Genomic DNA, 18,858 nt, shown 5'->3' with positions numbered 1-18,858 from the left:
GGGAAGGGGGTGCAAATTAAAGCCTAAGCACTTGCAGATATAATTATTAGATGATAGTTGAAATCACTTGACTGTATGAGATTCCATCAGGTATAAGAAAGAAAAGATTCAAAGTAGACTCTCTGGTGCTTAGTATCTAAATAAGTAGGTAAAGGAGGAGGAGGAGCCTCCCAAAAGTAACTAAAACATGGTTTAAAAAATAAGAACAGGGGATCCCTGGGTGGCTCAGTGGTTTAGCGCCTGCCTTTGGCCCAGGGCGCGATCCTGGAGTCTCGGGATTGAGTCCCTCGTCGGGCTCCCGGCATGGAGCCTGCTTCTCCCTCCTCCTGTGTCTCTGCCTCTGCCTCTCTCTCTCTCTCTATGCCTATCATAAATAATAAATAAATAAATATTAAAAAATAAGAATATTAAAAAATAAGAACAAAACCTTGAAAAAAGGAACAAATTTAAGAATATAACCAGCCTTGTATGAGATGTACTTTGAGAAGGAAATCATTAGCACTCTGACAAGTCTTAGACTGAGAAGTAACTTCAAGAATAAAGAGAACTCTAAATATAACAATTAAGAGATCATTGACAACCTTAGAGCAATTTCCATGTGGTGGTGAGGAGCAGAATATGATTGTGGTGAATTGAGAGAAGAGAAGAAATAGGGAAATAGTAATAAGATATAGAATGTTATTTTAAGAAATTTGGCATAGCTAGTTGGGGTGGTAGGTAGAAGTGGATAAAAGATAAAAAGAAGCCTTAATATATATTAATAGACACCAAGAAAAAAGATCTAGTATTGAGGAAGCAGAGGGAGATAAGTGATGGGAAATAAATAATGAAGGAATATTCTAGAAGAAGCTGTAGCTCAAGAAATATAATTCACAAAAGAATGCATTTGTCTGAGATGGAAGAAGATACAACCTCCTTTTGAGTCAGAATGTGAAGGAGTAAAGCTGGAAAGACTATCAATAATTAGAAATTAAGAAGCTTCTAGTATTTTTTTTTAGAAGCTTCTAGTATTAACCCTATTATTTAGCTTGTAGTTTTTGTGTTCTAATAACATATATTTTAAATACCTTAACTAGATTGGCTAGTACCTTTTATCTCCACATAAAATGAATTCTTAATTTTTATTTAGTAAAAGCCAAGTGAAACCTCACCTCTGTCCCCCCCTCCCAGCCCCCAAAAGACAAAAGAACCTTGGAGAATACTTTTTTTTAATAAAGTACCCCTAATAATGATGGAATCACAAAAAATTACACTATCCATGCAAGGGTCTCAGACTATCAGAGAAATATCTTACTCTGATTTATATATCTTACGGTAATATTAGAGCTAAACTGTATGCAATGTTGACATCGGGGCACTGGAGTATATATTAACGCTTAAATATCCTTTTAAAAAATGTTAACTGTTAGCTCAAGCTTAAATTAGGATTGTAAGCAATTAATTTTGTATCATGTTTACATTTGAAAACAGAAGTACCACAAGACCTTTCCTAGTAGATGAACACAGTTTAATTAGATCATCTCCATTTTATTGTATTACAAACACATAAAAACACAAAACAACCAGCCCCTCCTCATCCTGGCAATTCTAGAAATGATAGGCCAGGCTCTGGATTTATATTATAAAGCAATTACAGTAAATTCCACAGGTATAAGAATCATACACTTGAAAAACATAGTCCAAAGCTGTTGGGAATTCAACCCGCGGCATCTCAAAGTCTTTCAAAGGAGTAAGACTATACAAAACAGTTATATTTCAATTTTACCATCATGTAGGGTTTTGTAGTAGTCTCTCCTTGGTCTTCATCACTTCTCTATCTTCTGCCTGGATAATCTCAGTCATATTTTTATGGTCGCTACTTGATTTGTTCAGGTGCTTTGAAACACATTCCATTAGATTTGATCTTTTTGCTATATTTATACATATAAACTCAAACACTCATGAATGAATATCTGAGTTAATTATTGATAGTACAATACAGTCAATACTTTGTATTTTCAAAATGTATCTTAGGCCTTTTCCATCAAACTGACGTGTTCTCCTGTATTTCCTACTTTAGTCAAGGATACAACCAAGTACCAGACACTTAATCTGGGGAGAGATCATAGTTTTGCATTCCAGGTAAACATCAAAGTCAACATGTTGTATTTCATTTTAGGCTTTTCCTTAAGCGTGGCTGTTTTTTCAATAGTTGTGCTCATGCCATTTAAATTTCCTTAAAGAACATTAGCAATTGCTTTTTTTTTCTTCTTATGTCAATATTGATAATCTGTACTTGTGTGAAAAGTATCCATTTCATCCAAATTTTAAGATTATTGTGAGAATTCAGTTAGATATAGATGTAAAGCACTTATTAGGGTGCCATCCATGTAAGAAGTATTCAATAGAAACAAAGAAATAGAAATTAATATTCAATTCAGTCATGGGACATCTATTTAGAGGAAAATGGGGCAATTCTCAACTACTCAAACTAATATTTTGGATGTGTGTGTGAGATAGCATGATGAACATTAAATGTTTTGTATCATCAAAGAAATTGTCCACATTGAGCCAAATGATAAATACAAAAGCAGTAACAAAGTAAAAAGAACTAAGAAGCAGCCTTAGAAATTGAAATATTCTAATTACAGCCACTAATGAGAGTTACCAACCATGCATTCTTATGCAATGTATATCATCTTTATGTACATTGCAACATACCAGCATTCCATTCTGTACAACTCTGGGTATATCATTTGCCCTCTCACTGCTTCCATTGCCTCAGGATAGCATAAGGATCTTTACTAGAGAAACTCTATTTCAGTTTTAAAATACTGTGACTTTTATGACCACAAAACAGCTTAATTCTGAGTTTTCTGTTCTGTGTCAACATGTAAGAGAATTGTGAAAGACCTCCTGTCTGTGTCTGTGTATTTATTTTCTGATTCCAAAATCATCCATCTTGTCATCTGTCATGCCCATTAATTCTTCAAGTTTCTTCTCCAAATATTTCTTTAATGACGTTCGTATTGCCTTCATTTTCCTCCGATGAGACACACAGATATGGAATCTAGAGCAGAGAAACAACATATCCCAACTTCAATATTAGTAAGGCATCTCATTAAGACAATTACATAATCATACTTTCCCCTTCTTTCCCCTTCTTTTTCTGGATACTGCTCCAGGAGTTTCCTCATACTTAATTTTACCTCCTCTGTTTCCTGTGGTCCAACTTGTATCCCATAAACTTCCATCCATTTCATTCCTGTCAGTATTGTATCCCAAACTTTGAAATGACTTCTTTCCCCTTATTGCCATTGGGAGGTAGGGGAGGATTGGACAGTGTCTTTGCCAAAGGAATGCTTGACCCAATGTGTGTTTGGAGGGAGGAAAACTCACAGTAACAAAGCACTTCCCAATATCACAACTTCTGCTAGCAATATCAGAAATAGTGCAATCTCTCGATTCTCAGCCTTCCTTGAATCCTCTTCTGGAGGGAGAAAAAGGAAAATAGAAAGTGAATTTGGGAGAAGAAAAATACTAATTTGAGAGAACTTGATCCATGGTAGATGGGTCTTTTTAAACATCAAATAATTTTCTCTGTTCACTGCTTCCATCACCGCTTCCTTCACTGTTTTCTGGTTATTCTGATCTTTATTACTCTTAGGTCCTTAGGCTCTATAAAAAGTTTGCCCTTACTGCCACTATCCTAATTTTTCCATTTTCAGTCCTGCCTTTTCATTTCTTAGCCCTTCAGTTGATCCAGTGCCCAGCAATTCATCTTGGTACACATTTTGCCCAATATTTTTGCTCTGATTTGTTACATTAGCATGATCTGCATAGCAGGTGCTCACCAAATATTTGTAGAATAGACCAACGAGCAACTCAGTACTTGATCTCTGACCCCTTCAAATGCCACACTACAATCTTTGTTACCTCCACAATACTCTCCTCTGAAGCATCGGGAAGTGATGCGAAGACAGGTCCAACAATCCAGGACAGGACCTTCAATCACGACTGATAAAGAGAAGAAAAATAACAGAAGGGGGCCTTGGCATGGAGTTTTCTTAGCTCAGGCATCAAGTATGGATTAGATCTCAGGCATTTCCAGGACTCTTAATGTTATATTGTTGTGAATTTCTTCTTCCCCTAGCAATCAAATTTCTTGATGGGTCAAAACCTTCTGTAACTTAAGTCAGATCTTTGGGGAAGAAGTGGGAAAAATGATGCCTCAGGGTATATTGGTCCTTTGGATTATAAACTATACTATAGAAGGCCTCTAAGCACCTCCAAACTCTGTGTGTTTGAGATTTCATGAGATAAATTTGTTGTCAGATCTGACTGGCATTCCCACCCCCATAATCACAACTCTAAGAATTGGGTTCTCAATATGACAGGTGGTAGAGATATGGCCATATAGATCAAATGAGATGGGAAAATATGGACTGAATTAAAAGGTGTCTGATGTATTTTACTTACCGCAATCTTCAGAACAAGCTAAAAGAGAATCAGAAAGTTCTAATGAGCCTATAATCAACATAGAGTTCGCCATATTTATACCCAATAGTTTTTTTTTTTTTTTTTTTTTGGTTAGCCATGAAGTTCCAGCCACCCCTCCATCCATTCTAAATAACTGTAATATGAAACCACCTTCCTCATCTCACCCTTATTTCCTATTCCTTTCACATAATTTCAGTGTTGTTAGATAGACATCTTTTATTACCAACTTCAGAGAAGTTCTTTAATATCTCTTTCAGTTTGGATTCCAAGTTTTGGCGGACATCGAGAAGCTTGCCTTGAAGGATAAAAGCACCTAAGAGGGGGGTGGAAAGGACATCAGAAACTAGGGGTATTCCCTTCAGAACTTAATCCTAATTGTTTTGCCTTGTTTTTCCCAGTGAAATTTCCTTATACTTGCTTGGGCAACACAATCTTTTAACACTGAAACAGTAGCTCACCTTTAAATGTTTCATTGCCCAGTTTATAAAGTTCATTCTTCAGCCATGCTCTTAACTTGGTAACCTTTTGAACAGCTAGAGAGGAGTAAAAGTACATGTAGGGGAATAATTACATCCGTGGAGGAAATTATGTTGACCCAGGTGCACTCTTCCCTGCCTCCCCTTCTCCCTTTAACCCACAAAACTCTCAGGGACTGAAACTTCCCTCACCCAACACCCGAAGCATCTTGTCCCTGTGGGAGACTTTGAAGCTTAAACGGATCATCTCCTTAATCTGCCGTTCAAGCAGATGAATTCGGCCGGGGACTTCTGAGGGTATTAACTTTGCCAGCAAGGACCTAATATCTTCTGTGAATTTGGGGTCACATTCCAAGCAGCCTTTGACCCCATGGAAGGCTGCCAGGGACAGGGGCAGAAACAGAAGTAACCACAGGTCTCCCATTTCCTTGCCCCAACAGCCGGTTGTCCTGGCAACTAGTTCACCTAGTTTCCTTTTCTTCAAAAATCCAGGAATAAGAGCTGTGTCTTGGATAGTCTGACTTCACCTTCCCCTTCATTTCCATCCCACTTCTAGGCAATATCATTTCCCCAAGGATCTTCAGTTGTTTTCCGACTTTTGTCCTTCATTCCAGAGAGAGGGAACTGCCAGTTGGGAAGCAGATACCTGAGTTCTGAGTGTAGAACAGAGAGAGAGAGAGAGATCTTGAGCTCACACAAGCAAAGTTCCATGCAGAGACAGAACTCAGAAAAAGATTTTCTTTAGGTTTCTCCTTTACTTGTGTCTTCAGTAAATTCTCATATCCCTCCTGACAATAGGAGTAGTGTCTCAAGAAAGAGATCTCATAGGCCCGTAGAGACTGCTCAACCAAAATTTTACTTCTATAGAGGATGTAAGAAAAGCCTGAAATATTGAGTTGCTTGGGGTCCTAGTCCCTGACGGTAGTAGGATTGTTGAAAATTAGCAATGGGTGTCTAGATGTAATTGATAGCATCGATAATAGTTTTGATATAATTGATAACTTCTCAGAAATGTAAGCTATCTTTGTCTGTAGGATGATTTCTCCAGCCATGCTCTATAACCTTTTTATATCATTCTTATAAAGTGTCTCGAGCAAGGAGACAAGAAACAACCATTGAGGAGTACATGGTGATGCGCGGATCCAGTAACACCCAGAGCCCATTAGTGGGAACATGTTAAAAATACTTATGGTGAAATGTGAGGCATGTAAGAAAGTAACCACAGTTATCATGGGCTGCTGTCTCAGGACACCTTGGAAGGAGCCCAAATAAACACTTCATTTTAGGGCTCTTTGAACAAAAATATTTTTTGTTATTTGAAGAAATTAGGCTACTTTATAGACTTTTCAGGGTACCAGTAACCTCTTCTCTGTTAAATTGCTTGTATGTCAGTGATCACCTGGAAACAGGAAACCCTGGGATCTTAAAAGGTTAGTGGTAGAATTGAGAGCTAAGGTATGGGAATTTTATGGATTTGAAAAGTTATGAGGGAAGTACAAAGAACTACTAATTATATGCCTTCCATGTGCCAGATATGGGATGTGCTAAACACTTCTGATTATTGCAAGTCCTGATGGCACAGCAATACTTTGAGAAATTATCTCAATTTTATAGATAAGATTCTGAGGCTCAGAAATGTGAAACAACCCTTTCTACAAAATAATTTAAGTAGTTATGGAACTGGGATTTGAAATCATGTCTGTCTGACTCCAAATTCTTTATACTTCATTCACTGTCTTTCAACATTTTCTGGGCTAATGCAGAAAATTATTTCTTGGAATTTGATAAATCAGAGGATTGTAAGGGGAGGGGGCAATTCAAATCCTCTGATGATCCAAATCCACACTTCTGCTCTGATTTTATTTTCCCTTGGCTAGATGATCTCATCTTTAGATGATCCTCCATAGGGTTTGTACATGCTGAGGTCTGAAGGCTTTTGAGGTAATGGGATTAAACTAATTCTGGAAACCAAAGTTGGAGACTTAAAAGGGGCTGAGACTTGGCAGGCAGATAGCCAGGTATGAGGAAAAAGTATTCTTTAAGGGAAAATATACATTATAGATGAGATATTTTCCAGTTAACAGTACATACTTTTACTTTCCGCTTGGACACTTAAAGAGAATATGATGGCATATTATTGACTAATTCTATTCAGTGGAAAATTATCTTGACCCGGACCACGTGCTCTACTATTTTTATCCTTGCCTTATTCTTCCAGCTTAATTTGCAGTACAGGATTTTTAGGATTTGAGAAAAAAAAATGATTCAACTTTTGGATAGTCTTGGGGAAACTGAAAATAGCAAGCTACTTTCTAAAAAGACAGAACTTATAATTGAAGGGGACATATAAAAAGGAAAATAATGGAGGAAATAGTAAACAAATAATAATTGAGTGAGCTGATGATAAAGGCAAAGGTATATACTAGAGGTATATAGGAAGACAGAACAGCACTATATTTGGAGGAATTTCTTCTAGAGAGGCGGATCTAGGACACTAGAAACAACAGGTAATGAATATATGGTGGGAACTAAGAATCCAGCAATATTCAAGATACTTTAGGAGAAGCATCCTGAAAGTACTGATGATGAAGTGGATGATACATGAGAAAAGAACTATAGTTACCCTGGGCTAGTTCTTTAAATTCAGTAAATGTAAACTATTTGAATTTTGGAAAAGAGCTGTCTGGAAATTGATAATATAATCACATTACTTGATTGAAATAATATTACTTGCATCTAGGAGGTAAAGGATAATACCCAAATCCTTCATTGATTATTCTAATATTTGGTTTGGGTTGGCATGGAGGGGATATGATTTATCATAAGTGTGAATCTGTAGAATAGCTAGCCAAACTATTTGCTTAAAATAGCATAACAGAAATATAGTAGCATATGCATTCATAATCTCTTCACCAAATATATATTTATACATTTGTAATTCTTAGATAAGATTCATATTTATTCACAAATAAAATATTTGTTGTATATATTCTTTTTCTACAAAACAATTAGTCCTAATAGTCCTTTTTAAGGGCTATGGAATCAGTGTTTTATAGCATTTGGCCTTTGTTACGAATCATATGATACAATGGGATTTAAAATCTAAAAATCAAATCTAAGAAACAAGTCTTATAAAGAAAAGCAAGCTTTTTGTGATAATTTCCCCTCAATCCATAGTAAATCTGTTCCCAGATATATACAAAAAAACTAAAAATAATGAATCTCTGTGGCTCAAGCTTCTTAAAGCCTCTTTTCCTGTGGATTATTTGTTCTAACTGAGCCATGATGCATTGTTTCCCATCTGTAGCACTTCAATGGATATCCTAGAAGTTTGGCAAATAATCCAGATACCTCTTGTAGTCAAGTGAGATTAAATTATTTCCTGACTATAGTCTGAGACTAGAAAGCCCATACTTGGTATCTGGCCATGTCATAAACTGTCTAGGCAGCATAATAACCATAATTATAAATGTTGAAATAATTACTATCTTCCAGATCCTTCACATGTAATGTGACTTTAATATTTTCTTTATGCCTGTCCATTTATACTCCATTGTCATTAAGCCAGCTTTCCCCCCCCATATTCTACTCCTTCTTTAGAGAAAGTTATAAGGTTGGAGCTTGGAAGACTTTGAAGGAATCTCTATCTGCTATGAAATCAAATGAAAAGAATGGATAAAGAAGATGTGGTTTATGTATACAATGAAATATTACTCAGCCATTAGAAATGACAAATACCCACCATTTGCTTCAACGTCGATGGAACTGGAGGGTATTATGCTGAGTGAAATAAGTCAATTGGAGAAGGACAAACATTATATGGTCTCATTCACTTGGGGAATATAAATATTGTGAAAGGGAATAGAAGGGAAGGGAGAAGAAATGGGTAGGAAATATCAGAAAGGGAGACAGAACATAAAGACTCCTAACTCTGGGAAACGAACTAGGGGTGGTGGAGGGGAGGAGGGCAGAGGGTGGGGGTGAATGGGTGATGGGCACTGAGGGGGGCACTTGACGGGATGAGCACTGGATGTTATTCTGTATGTTGGCAAATTGAACACCAATAAAAAATAAATTTATTATTAAATAAAAAAAATAAAAAAAGAAAATAAAAGCTAATCCTCTCGGTATGGATGGGAAGAACAGGGGAGACAACAACAAAAGGTTTCTGTCCTAACCTCTTCTCTCTTGGCTAGGGTCCCAGAAGGAAAGATTATATTAGTTAGGTTAAAGGGAATACGGTAGGAAAGAGTAGCTTTTGTCCTATATCCTTGAAGAACTACAAAGGCTACACCAGTTATGCACATATGACAACTGCACTTGAGGAAAAATAGTAGCATGTCACAACTGGTTAATAGAAGGCACTCCTGAGACATGCTAGTTGCCTTGTATTGTGGAAGGACTACTATGCCTCCATTGGTTGCTAGACAAGGATGTGTAAGTAAACTCAGAATCTGACTGGGAAACTTGGCAGTGTGTATCATCAAGACTTTAGGTAATGGGACCTTGTCTGAAAGATGGATAGCAAACCACTAGGTCAGGAAAGGAAAAGGTATCTGCAGCAAGCCCTAAGACTTGACAGGGTCAAGTTGTCAGGAAAGACAGCCTGACCCTGAGGAAATAGAAAACAGGCCCAAAGTGCTCTGCATGCACTGTCCTAGAAAATGCAATAAGATTCAGAGATGGGGTGGTACCAACCTTGTCTTAGAAGATACCAACACATTAGCAATGAATGAAAACAAATATACTCAAAGTTTTAAAAATAAGTCATTCAAGGGAACACATATTAGTGAAGAAATTCACTGGATGATATGCTGAACGGAAAAAGGCAGGGGTTTTAAATAGGAAATGTTCATGGTGATTGTACTTACTACCATTTAGTATGCTTAATAAGATGGATTGAATTCATAGTTGAACTGGTAGTTAACACAAGCTTGATTTATCAGTGATTAGGACAAGTGTTTTCTTAGGCCCAAGAGAAGTCTAGAATCCCAGAGTTACTCCATGTTCATGGTTCCTTATTAGTTTTGGGAGGTTAGAGCCAGTTGTCTTACACATAACAATTGTCCTATCTCCCGGGCAAACGCTGCTGTCAGTGCAAAACTTTCCTCTATGTACCATATATTCAAGGGTCCCTTCAACCATAGGGGTATCCATGAGTTAACATAGGCCTCCCACCTTTCCATTCCTATATCCGTTTTTTTGAAAGAAGCAGGGGAAGGAGATATAAAAGAATGATTTTTCCAAAACGTATTTATTTACCAAAAGTATTTAAATATCGGATGGAATTGAATTTATCGTATTCTGGTGTTACTGCTTTATTTCTTTGTTCTCCTGTGAGGTGAGAAGTGAGGAAACTCAGAGAAATCTCAGACCACTTATGGAATATGAAGAAGCTATATCTCCTTTCTATATGTGAGAATAGTTTAAATAAATGTGTGACCTTGCAACATAAACACCATAATACTTCATTCTCAAAACAATATTGTATTACTATTTCCACTCTGTAAAATATGAGCCTGATATTCAGAGACACTAAGGAAAGTGTAAGGGAAAGATTTGTAATAACACAAATTTGTCTGCTTTCATAGCCCTATATTTCCAAAATACCAAAATGTTTCTTGAGTAGAGTTAATCCAAGGTACAATGATCATTGCCTCAAATTAGTTAGAATTTCCTAAAGGAAATTATTTTTGCAAGAAAAGGAAATTATTTTTCCCATTAGTTTATTTTTTAAATAAGTGGAGTTTATAATCCTAATTAACGTTTTATATTTCTCCCATACTCAATTCTTTTCCCCCCTAATTACTTGAATAAGGGATTTAAAGAATATATTTTACTGTAGCTTGTTTGCTTGTCAATTGCAGTACTCAATTTTCTTTAATACCACGTATAAAAAGGCACAGATGTTAATCTAGTTTACCTTAAAAAATACCAGAAAAATATAATATTTTTTCTTTTCTACCTTTAGAGAAGTTTAAGACAACAACACAACTATAAGGACACAATAGCCAACAACCAGTAACATCATTGAACACATAGTGGGTAATCCAATAGTGTTTTATATTCATTACATGCATGATCTTATAAAATCCTCATGCTAAGAGGTTGGTACTGTCATTGCCATTTAGAGATGAGAGAACTGAGACTGAGTAGTTAAGTATTCTGTAGGAGATCACACAGCTCTCAGGTGGTACAGCTTGCATTCTTAACCTCATTTTGACAGATTCCCCACATGTATTCTTTTAACCATTAAACTCTCTCTTTTCCTTTATTAGCCCAAACAAAACAAAATAAAGCACAAAAATGAATTGTGCATAATGAATCCTGTGCATAATGAATTGACACATTTATGGAAAACCCAACACTTAGTGGGTGAGGCATGGTGACATAGTATATGGCAGTACATTTACTTCTTCTTCTTCTTTTTTAAGTACATTTACTTCCAATTCTGGTCCTTGTAGGAACTTCAAAATATCAAGTCAAGGGAGAATTTTTTTTTTTCAAGGGAGAAATTCTTAATTGAATTTGAAGTTCAGGGTCACCACCCTTTAATAAATGATCTTACTGTTGATAATTCCTTTGCATTATACTACCTCTTATTAATATAACATTGTATATTTGGAGCTTTCTCTATTTGGAAAGTTCTCTGTTATCTTGTTTTGAAATGACTGAGTTTCTTCTTGATTTTCTCTAATTTGCTACATAAATATCTTATGCTTAAATACAATCCTCTTTAAGCAGTATAGCTATATTAGGTTACTAATCAGTTTGTTTGAAGTTAGATCTAATTTCATTATATCTTGCAGGGTCTTTTGTAAAAGGGTCTAAATAAGATGTACTGTCTCCCTGTTTACCACGTAATGACATAAGAAGAAACTGAGTAAGTCAACTCCCAGGCAGGATTGTTTTAATTCAGTGGAGGAAAGGTCTTAGTGGAATGGGTTATTGATATTAACTCTTGGAACAAGCTATTATAAGTAGATGTGGAATCTCCATTCCTAGAGGAAGTTATTGGGTGTTGGGAAATCTTGCCTGGTGGTTTGGGTTTAATTGAATGAGGTTCCTTCTAGCTGACAAAGCTGCTATGATATACAGAGAATGTAACTTGAGAAGTGTGTTTCATATTTATTTTTCCTTAAATTTATTGGAAGTTTAATAGATATATGGTAAATTTCATTTTCAAAAAATAGAAATTGTGGTATTACATATACTAGATGGGGAAAGAGTTTGTGAGGTTCTGTACTCTAGAAATTATAGCCATTTTTAGCATAAGCATAGTTACCAAAATTGATTCTAGAAACCACTCCAAATCAGTTTTTAAATGGTATGGGGACTATTTGAGAGGGAAAATATAAAATATTTTCCAGTTGCAGCTACATGAGAATTTCCCATTTCAGTTTCTTGCCTTGGTGCTGTTAAGAAGAGACCTTGACAAAGTGTGCATTGACCACTTCTCATTTATGCCAGGTGTAGCTCTATGTCTGAAGGGCATATGCGATAAATTGGTCATACATTATCTCATTTGCAGTCTGAGTTTTATGAGCTCCTGTAAAACAATTACCATATATACATTTTACAATAAATGGGCAAAGTGGTTGCAAACAATATGGAAAAGTCAATAATTAATTTCAGATTTCCAAATGCAGCAGAGACACTGGACCTTTCTTTTCTTTTCAAAGAGATGGCTTCTTTGTTAGGAATATGCAAGCATGTTAATTCATTACTGTGTGGTTTCTCTTTTTCCAAAGCTTGTTGAAGGCCTAATTTATGTGCAAGACTGAAAGCTGTTTAAACGGATAATATGCCTCCTTCATGAGAAATACCACCCCTTTATGCTCCATTAAATTCAGACGTTGACTCTATAAGCTACGTACCAATTATTTCTTTCCAGAAACAGCAGCATAGTTTTTTTCACAAAGGACAACAGATTATTGCAGGCTGCTATTAATCTCCACATAGTCCACAGAATACATAGGACACTAGGGAGAAAACAATTGAGTAGCTATTTTAACATTTGCAAAACTGCTATATGCAGAGGAAATAAAAAAGAGATGCTTGTCTGTTTGCTACTTCTAAATTATTTCAGGTGTTCACCTCCAAAATATAGAAAAAGCCCTTAAATTAATCAATAATGACCTGCTGACATTGAAGCAGTGCCTGTGGATGAACACAGATGGCTCTTTATCTGGTTGATCTTTGTTTTCCTCAACATCATGTATTGCTACCACTGTAAAGTCCTTTTGCATGCTCCATTAGTTGGATGCTGCAGTAAGTTAAATGCCTATTAGCGTTTTGAAGCAGGTTCTTTTATGATAACAGTATTGTTTGGTGCATGGAAACGGGTTAATTCTCAGTAAAAACTAGAAAAATATACTGGTCCATGGCATAACCTGACATAGGCTAGAATTTAATATAATGACTGTGGATCATTTTGGAGGGTATAAATCACTCTAACATGACTGTCTTCAAAGCTATTGTTACTGATACTGGCCTAACTATCAAAATTGAAGGAAAATCTTAAAGACAAGCTAGTAATTAAGCTATTTAAAAAATAGTGACTTTTAAAACTTATCCAGTCAAAAACATTGAGTGCCTACTACTTTCATTCAACAAGAATTTATTGAATGTTTATCAGGACTATCAGTAAAAAGGAAGATTGGTATAGAGATGCCTCTACTTTCATAGAGCTTGCAATCAAGTAGTATGGTGCTAATCATGGTTTCTAAGTGGTTTTTCTTTTATATGATTTTTTTTCCATTAGCAATTCTCTTTTTTCTGAATGGGATTTTCACTCTCTTCTCTCCAGATGAACATTTGGGTGGTATGGTCCACAGATCAAAGAGTGAACCCTGGACTAACTTAAGCCAATTAGTCCTTTAATTCCCTAGAAATTGCATCAAGTATGGTTATGTAATCCACTGGAGTTCATAAGACACTGGCAAAAACTAGGGAATGGTTTGGCGAAAAGACATTTCCTCCTTATTCCTCAGTAGCTACTGAGAAGAAACTTTAGCTGTCCCTCAGGACTTGGTAATGTAAAAAATCTGAACATTAGCACTGCAACAGTCAGAGGTGAGCTGACCCTTAACTGGTTCCTGAGAGCTGATTGTATAATCCACTCTGCATTCAGTGACATCACAAGGGTAGCTTGAAGTGGCCATATTGGGAGTATTTACATCATAGAAACCAGAAATGCTTTAAATGTAGGCTTTGGATCCTTTGCCCCTTTCTCCTCCCTCTGCAACCAGCCCTACCATTGTTTGTTTTTGGAGAGTAGCTGCAGAGAGTCCATAGTGTAAAGATAGCGTGAGGCCAGTGTAGAACCTTGAGAAACTGGGTCTTAGTGTTATGCTTTGAATGATTAAGATCAAGCTTTATGGGAAACCTGCCCTACTTCTCTGGAGTTTTCAGTTATGTGAGTATATAAAATCCCCATAAAATAACAAAAAATGTTTCAAGGTTAATATATACCATATTTTGAAGATAGAACATTCTCAATTAGCATTACTCAAAGTGTGCTCTTAGATGCTAATTGAAGTTTCAGAAAAAGAGTGTATACATAGTGAGAATCTTAAGGGAGGAATTGACAAATTTGAATGTATAACTCTACTTTTCAAAGTATGTCTGCTGGGCAGGAGCTCAGGGGGTTGATAATTTGGAAAAGATAGTTTAATTGTTAAAGACATGTGTTGCCTGCAGAGGTAAAGGTTAAGTAACTAAATAAAATGTGGTATTGACCTAAGCCCTGATTCCAATGATCAGATCTACTCCAGTAAAATTTGCAACATATATTAGCTAAGTATTACACCAGTAAAAGTTGCAAAACTATATCTCTGGTTCTATACCAGTCAGTAGCCATCTAGACAGTGAAGAGCTAAAACTAAAAGGAAAGAAAAACCCAAGATAACTGTGTGATCAAATTTAAAGCTCTCTTTTAATATGATAGGGAAACAGTGGAGTCACATGATTGTACTAAGGCTAAAATAGAATTTTTAGTGACTTGTAATGAACAAATAATTTCTATCATATTTTTAGTAATATATCCAAAGTAAGAAATAAACTCTACTTAAACTATGATATAACAAATAAATTACTAGTAGAGAAACATTGGTCCATTTTTAAAGCTAATTTTTGTACAATTTTTTTCTCATGAATCTTAATTTAATGAAGTCTTGATATGTGTCAGACACTCTTAGAAGTACTATGCCATTTCATTTTCATGGAAGCCCCATGGACAAAGGTTTGACATTCTCAGTTTATTAAGTAAAGGAATTGGTCTCCAAAAGGAAAAATTACTTGTCAAAGCTTACGTGTCCTGTGAGGGGCAAAAGTTGGGTCTAACTCCAATTTCCTCCTTAGCTGAATTAGATTACATCAACTAAATACCTTGGTGCATATTTAATCCTAATGCCATCAAATGGATAAATGGACTTAAGGGAGATGAAAACTAAAGGGGAAAAGTATTTTGTTTGTGTTAGAGGATATGAACAGGGCAAGCCACTAGGACTGTTAAATTAATTGTCACAAGTGTTCAAGTTGAGTTATAAAACAATGTTTGATAACTGGGCTTAATGTGAACCTGAAGGCTTGTTCTCTGACCAGAATTTCTACTTGGGAAATATTGGTAGGGTAGAAGAAAAGTTCAAATGTATGATCAGACTCACATGATCTTTAATGTGTGGGATAAGATAAATAGGGAGTTTTTTTTTTTTTTTTTTTTTTTTTTTACTAGGGTGAAATAATCAATTACTTGTATCTCACAGTATCAGACAAATGACTGAGAGAGACAAGAATCTGGAAAAGCAGATTGTCTCATCAAAGTATCCTTCAAAATACTAGTCATATGACCTTGGGCAAGGCATTTAACCTTTAACCGCCAAACATTCTGTGGCATGGGGATAACAAAACATACCTCATAAGGTCATTGAAAAGATTATATGAGATGATAATGAGCTAATTACAGTACCTCTTACTTATTAAATAAGTACATATTTATTTAATGTTAATATTACTGTTATTACAAATAAAATCTATTTTCCTGGCTTTCTCATTTAGCTATAAGATCTTACATAATTCAGTGGGTCTAAGTTGTGTTTTTTATTTGTAGAAGTTCTAATATATTACCATGCTAATCTTGCATGTTTTGAGAATTAAACTGAACAATGCATACAAGAGTACTCAATAACATTTAAATTGAGGAGTAATGTATGAAGTATGGTGTCCTCAGTACAAAACCCTATGGGTCTTTTCAGCCCACATCTTTTTGGCCTCTGCTGTACCTGGAAGAGAAGGTCACTACCTTTGGCTTCAATAGCTTAATTTACATTTCTCAGTTTTCCATATCTCCTTTCCTATCTGGCCAGATCTTTTTATTTTCCTTTGCAGAATGCAGTTTCTTTCTTGACCCCTTAATTGTAAGTGTTCTCCCTTGACCCCCTACTAACTCTGCCTCATCTCCACTACCCCTGTGTCTTTGACATCTAAAATCCTGTAACTTAGTCCTACATCTGAATATTCTCATCTTAAAATGAAGCCCCCAATGGGGCTTGAAGACTTCATGGTTAGTGATTGTCTAAATATATTGAAAAAACTTTATAAAGCTATACTCAACTTCATTTTCTACTAGATATTGATATGGGAGTACCTGAGCTATAGTATCAGACATCATTTAGAATGAGAGATTTATCAAAATTCTTGGCTATAGTTTTGGGAGAAATAAGTAACCTCACAGGACAAACTATGCAAATCCAGTGTGATTCACTTACGGCAGAGATCATTTTGGCATTTAATTTATAACATCCTCCTCTTCCTCATCCACTTTCTTCATGAAATATTTTAGTATTATGTGTAGAATACTAAGCTTTCTGAAAGAACAGAGGTAATCCTAGTGTATGAATGGTATTATTTTTTGCTTCAAGTTCACCTATTTTAAGTCCTCTTTTCAATAGCTTTAGCTTTTGGGTTATCATAAATGTGAGTTACCCTGAGAAATGAGTCCCTTTGTAAATATTCAATTTGACAAATAATCTTCTGATTTGAAGTCAGTCTGAAAGAAGAAAATAAGTTAACTTCAAGTGAAAATTGATACATACATCGAGTTGGAAAAGTGATTTTCTTCTAAATAGGATAACTCTTATTTGGGAGTTATGTTTGTATGTACTCTTATTTGGGAGTTTGTATGATATACAAGGTCATCATAAGAAATATATAAAAGAGACATATGGCTGACTTGTCTAGTATACAAGGTGTATATTTTACCTTATGTATTTAAAACATTGAAATAGTTTTAAAGCATTTCACACAGTTTCCTCATTTTAGGAGACAAAACTCCTTAGACAGAAAGAACAACAAAATTGCTTCCCAGAAGCCAACTGATTTATTTAAATTTTGGTTTCCAAATGAGTGAGGATCTTTACCCTTGCTTGATCAAATACAAGCATACTATACCTATACTCTGCTAGTGAGAATATTGTATATAAACTACTTGTAATTTGTGTTAGCAGTCAGTAATATATTGCAAAAAGAGAAATGTCAGATTACTTAAAGGAAACAACTACTAAAATATGACCAAAATCTCTTTGGAATTGTTAGAAAATAAAGGTTTATTGTTGAAGGTGTAACTGAAAAATTATCAGTATGGGGAAAACCGATGTGTTGAGATAACCTCAAATTTCAACATTGGTTAATTTAGGATTAGGAAATCTATGGATAATTTTTTGGTTGCTGGAAAACTCAATTGTAACATTAGGTTTTATATCCTATTTAATCTTCTTACAATTCTATGAAAAAGGTACTTATAATTTCCATTTTTGCAGATAGAATATTAGGTTTAGAATAAGATGCTTTCTCATGGCTGTATAGTTGGTCCTTGGCAGAAGCAAGATTCAAATCCAGATCAGTCTAATCCATGGGCCCATGTTGTTTTCACTGTCCTATACTGTCATCTCATTACCTCTCTGCAGAACAGAGCAGCATTATTACATTGTATATAATGTGATGTGATTTAATGCTAACCAGTAATTTTTCAAGTTGTGGAAATTAATTTTGTCCTAATCCATTTAAAGCAAATCACTCTGTCTTCCCTGTGGTCCAGGCCATGTGTTTGTGGGACAGATGGTATGATCTGAGGTCATGGAAGAATGATACTGACTGATCCATGTGGGGATTATTAAGATTTTATGACATAAAAAATCAGTTCATCCTTAGCAAAATTTATAAGTATGGAAAAATATAACTTGTACCCTCATATTTTTATTAAATATATTTATGGACATATGTAATGATTTTTGATCTTTCTAATTAATACAATGCTAAAATACCGATTACTAGTATCATTTGAAGGACAGAATTTTTAAAATAAATAGTGAAAAAATAGTGAAAAATAAATAAAAACAAAATAAGTAACTCAATCAAATGTTTAATTGAAAGGATAGGAGAAAATAGAATTGTCATTTGTAGGGACATGGAATGAAGAAACCTGAAGGTTTTTAAAGATAATGTAAAAAACCTCTAATTGATTTTATTAGGAAATGGGCCACATATTGTAATTTCAATTAGGGATCAACAATTACAAAAAAGCAAAATCATCAAGTTTTGAAAGTAAAAAGTAAAGTCATCAAGTTGAGTTTTGAAAAGACAGAACTCAAGTATTGGTCTTATATTATTAGCTTGGTAAGATGCTGATCACTTCGGATAGTTTGCAGTGGTACCATGCAAACACAAATGCCATGTTTGAGTATCTGCTTTTTTTTTTTTTAAGATTTTACTTATTAATAGGGTGTTATACTAATAGACTTTATAGCTTAACAAGCATATTTTACTTAAAAAGCATATTACCATAGTTATTGTACACTGGACTAACATTCATCTACTATTCTATAAAGTAAGGAGGTGTTGAGCT

The 18,858-nt window shown here is 35.2% G+C and overlaps 1 protein-coding gene across 2 annotated transcripts; it reads right to left on the bottom strand.

Annotated features, from left to right (window-relative positions):
• Positions 1-2,913: 2,913 nt before the first annotated feature.
• IZUMO3 (IZUMO family member 3) lies at positions 2,914-5,379 on the bottom strand. Of its 2 annotated transcripts, XM_026008923.1 has the most exons (7): positions 5,148-5,379; positions 4,938-5,012; positions 4,703-4,792; positions 4,459-4,476; positions 3,916-3,996; positions 3,379-3,469; positions 2,914-3,049 (listed from the first exon to the last, which is right to left on the bottom strand). In XM_026008923.1, the coding sequence occupies exons 1-7, from the start codon at positions 5,377-5,379 to the stop codon at positions 2,914-2,916; spliced, it is 723 nt and encodes a 240-aa protein (XP_025864708.1). The 2 variants fall into 2 exon arrangements, with proteins under 2 accessions (XP_025864708.1, XP_025864709.1); XM_026008924.1 differs by lacking the exon at positions 4,459-4,476.
• Between the last annotated feature and the right edge of the window lie 13,479 nt (positions 5,380-18,858).

The sequence above is a fragment of the Vulpes vulpes genome, chromosome 12 (assembly GCF_048418805.1).
Source record: "Vulpes vulpes isolate BD-2025 chromosome 12, VulVul3, whole genome shotgun sequence".
Classification (NCBI taxonomy): domain Eukaryota; kingdom Metazoa; phylum Chordata; class Mammalia; order Carnivora; family Canidae; genus Vulpes; species Vulpes vulpes.
This window is presented reverse-complemented; position numbering and strand designations above follow the sequence as displayed.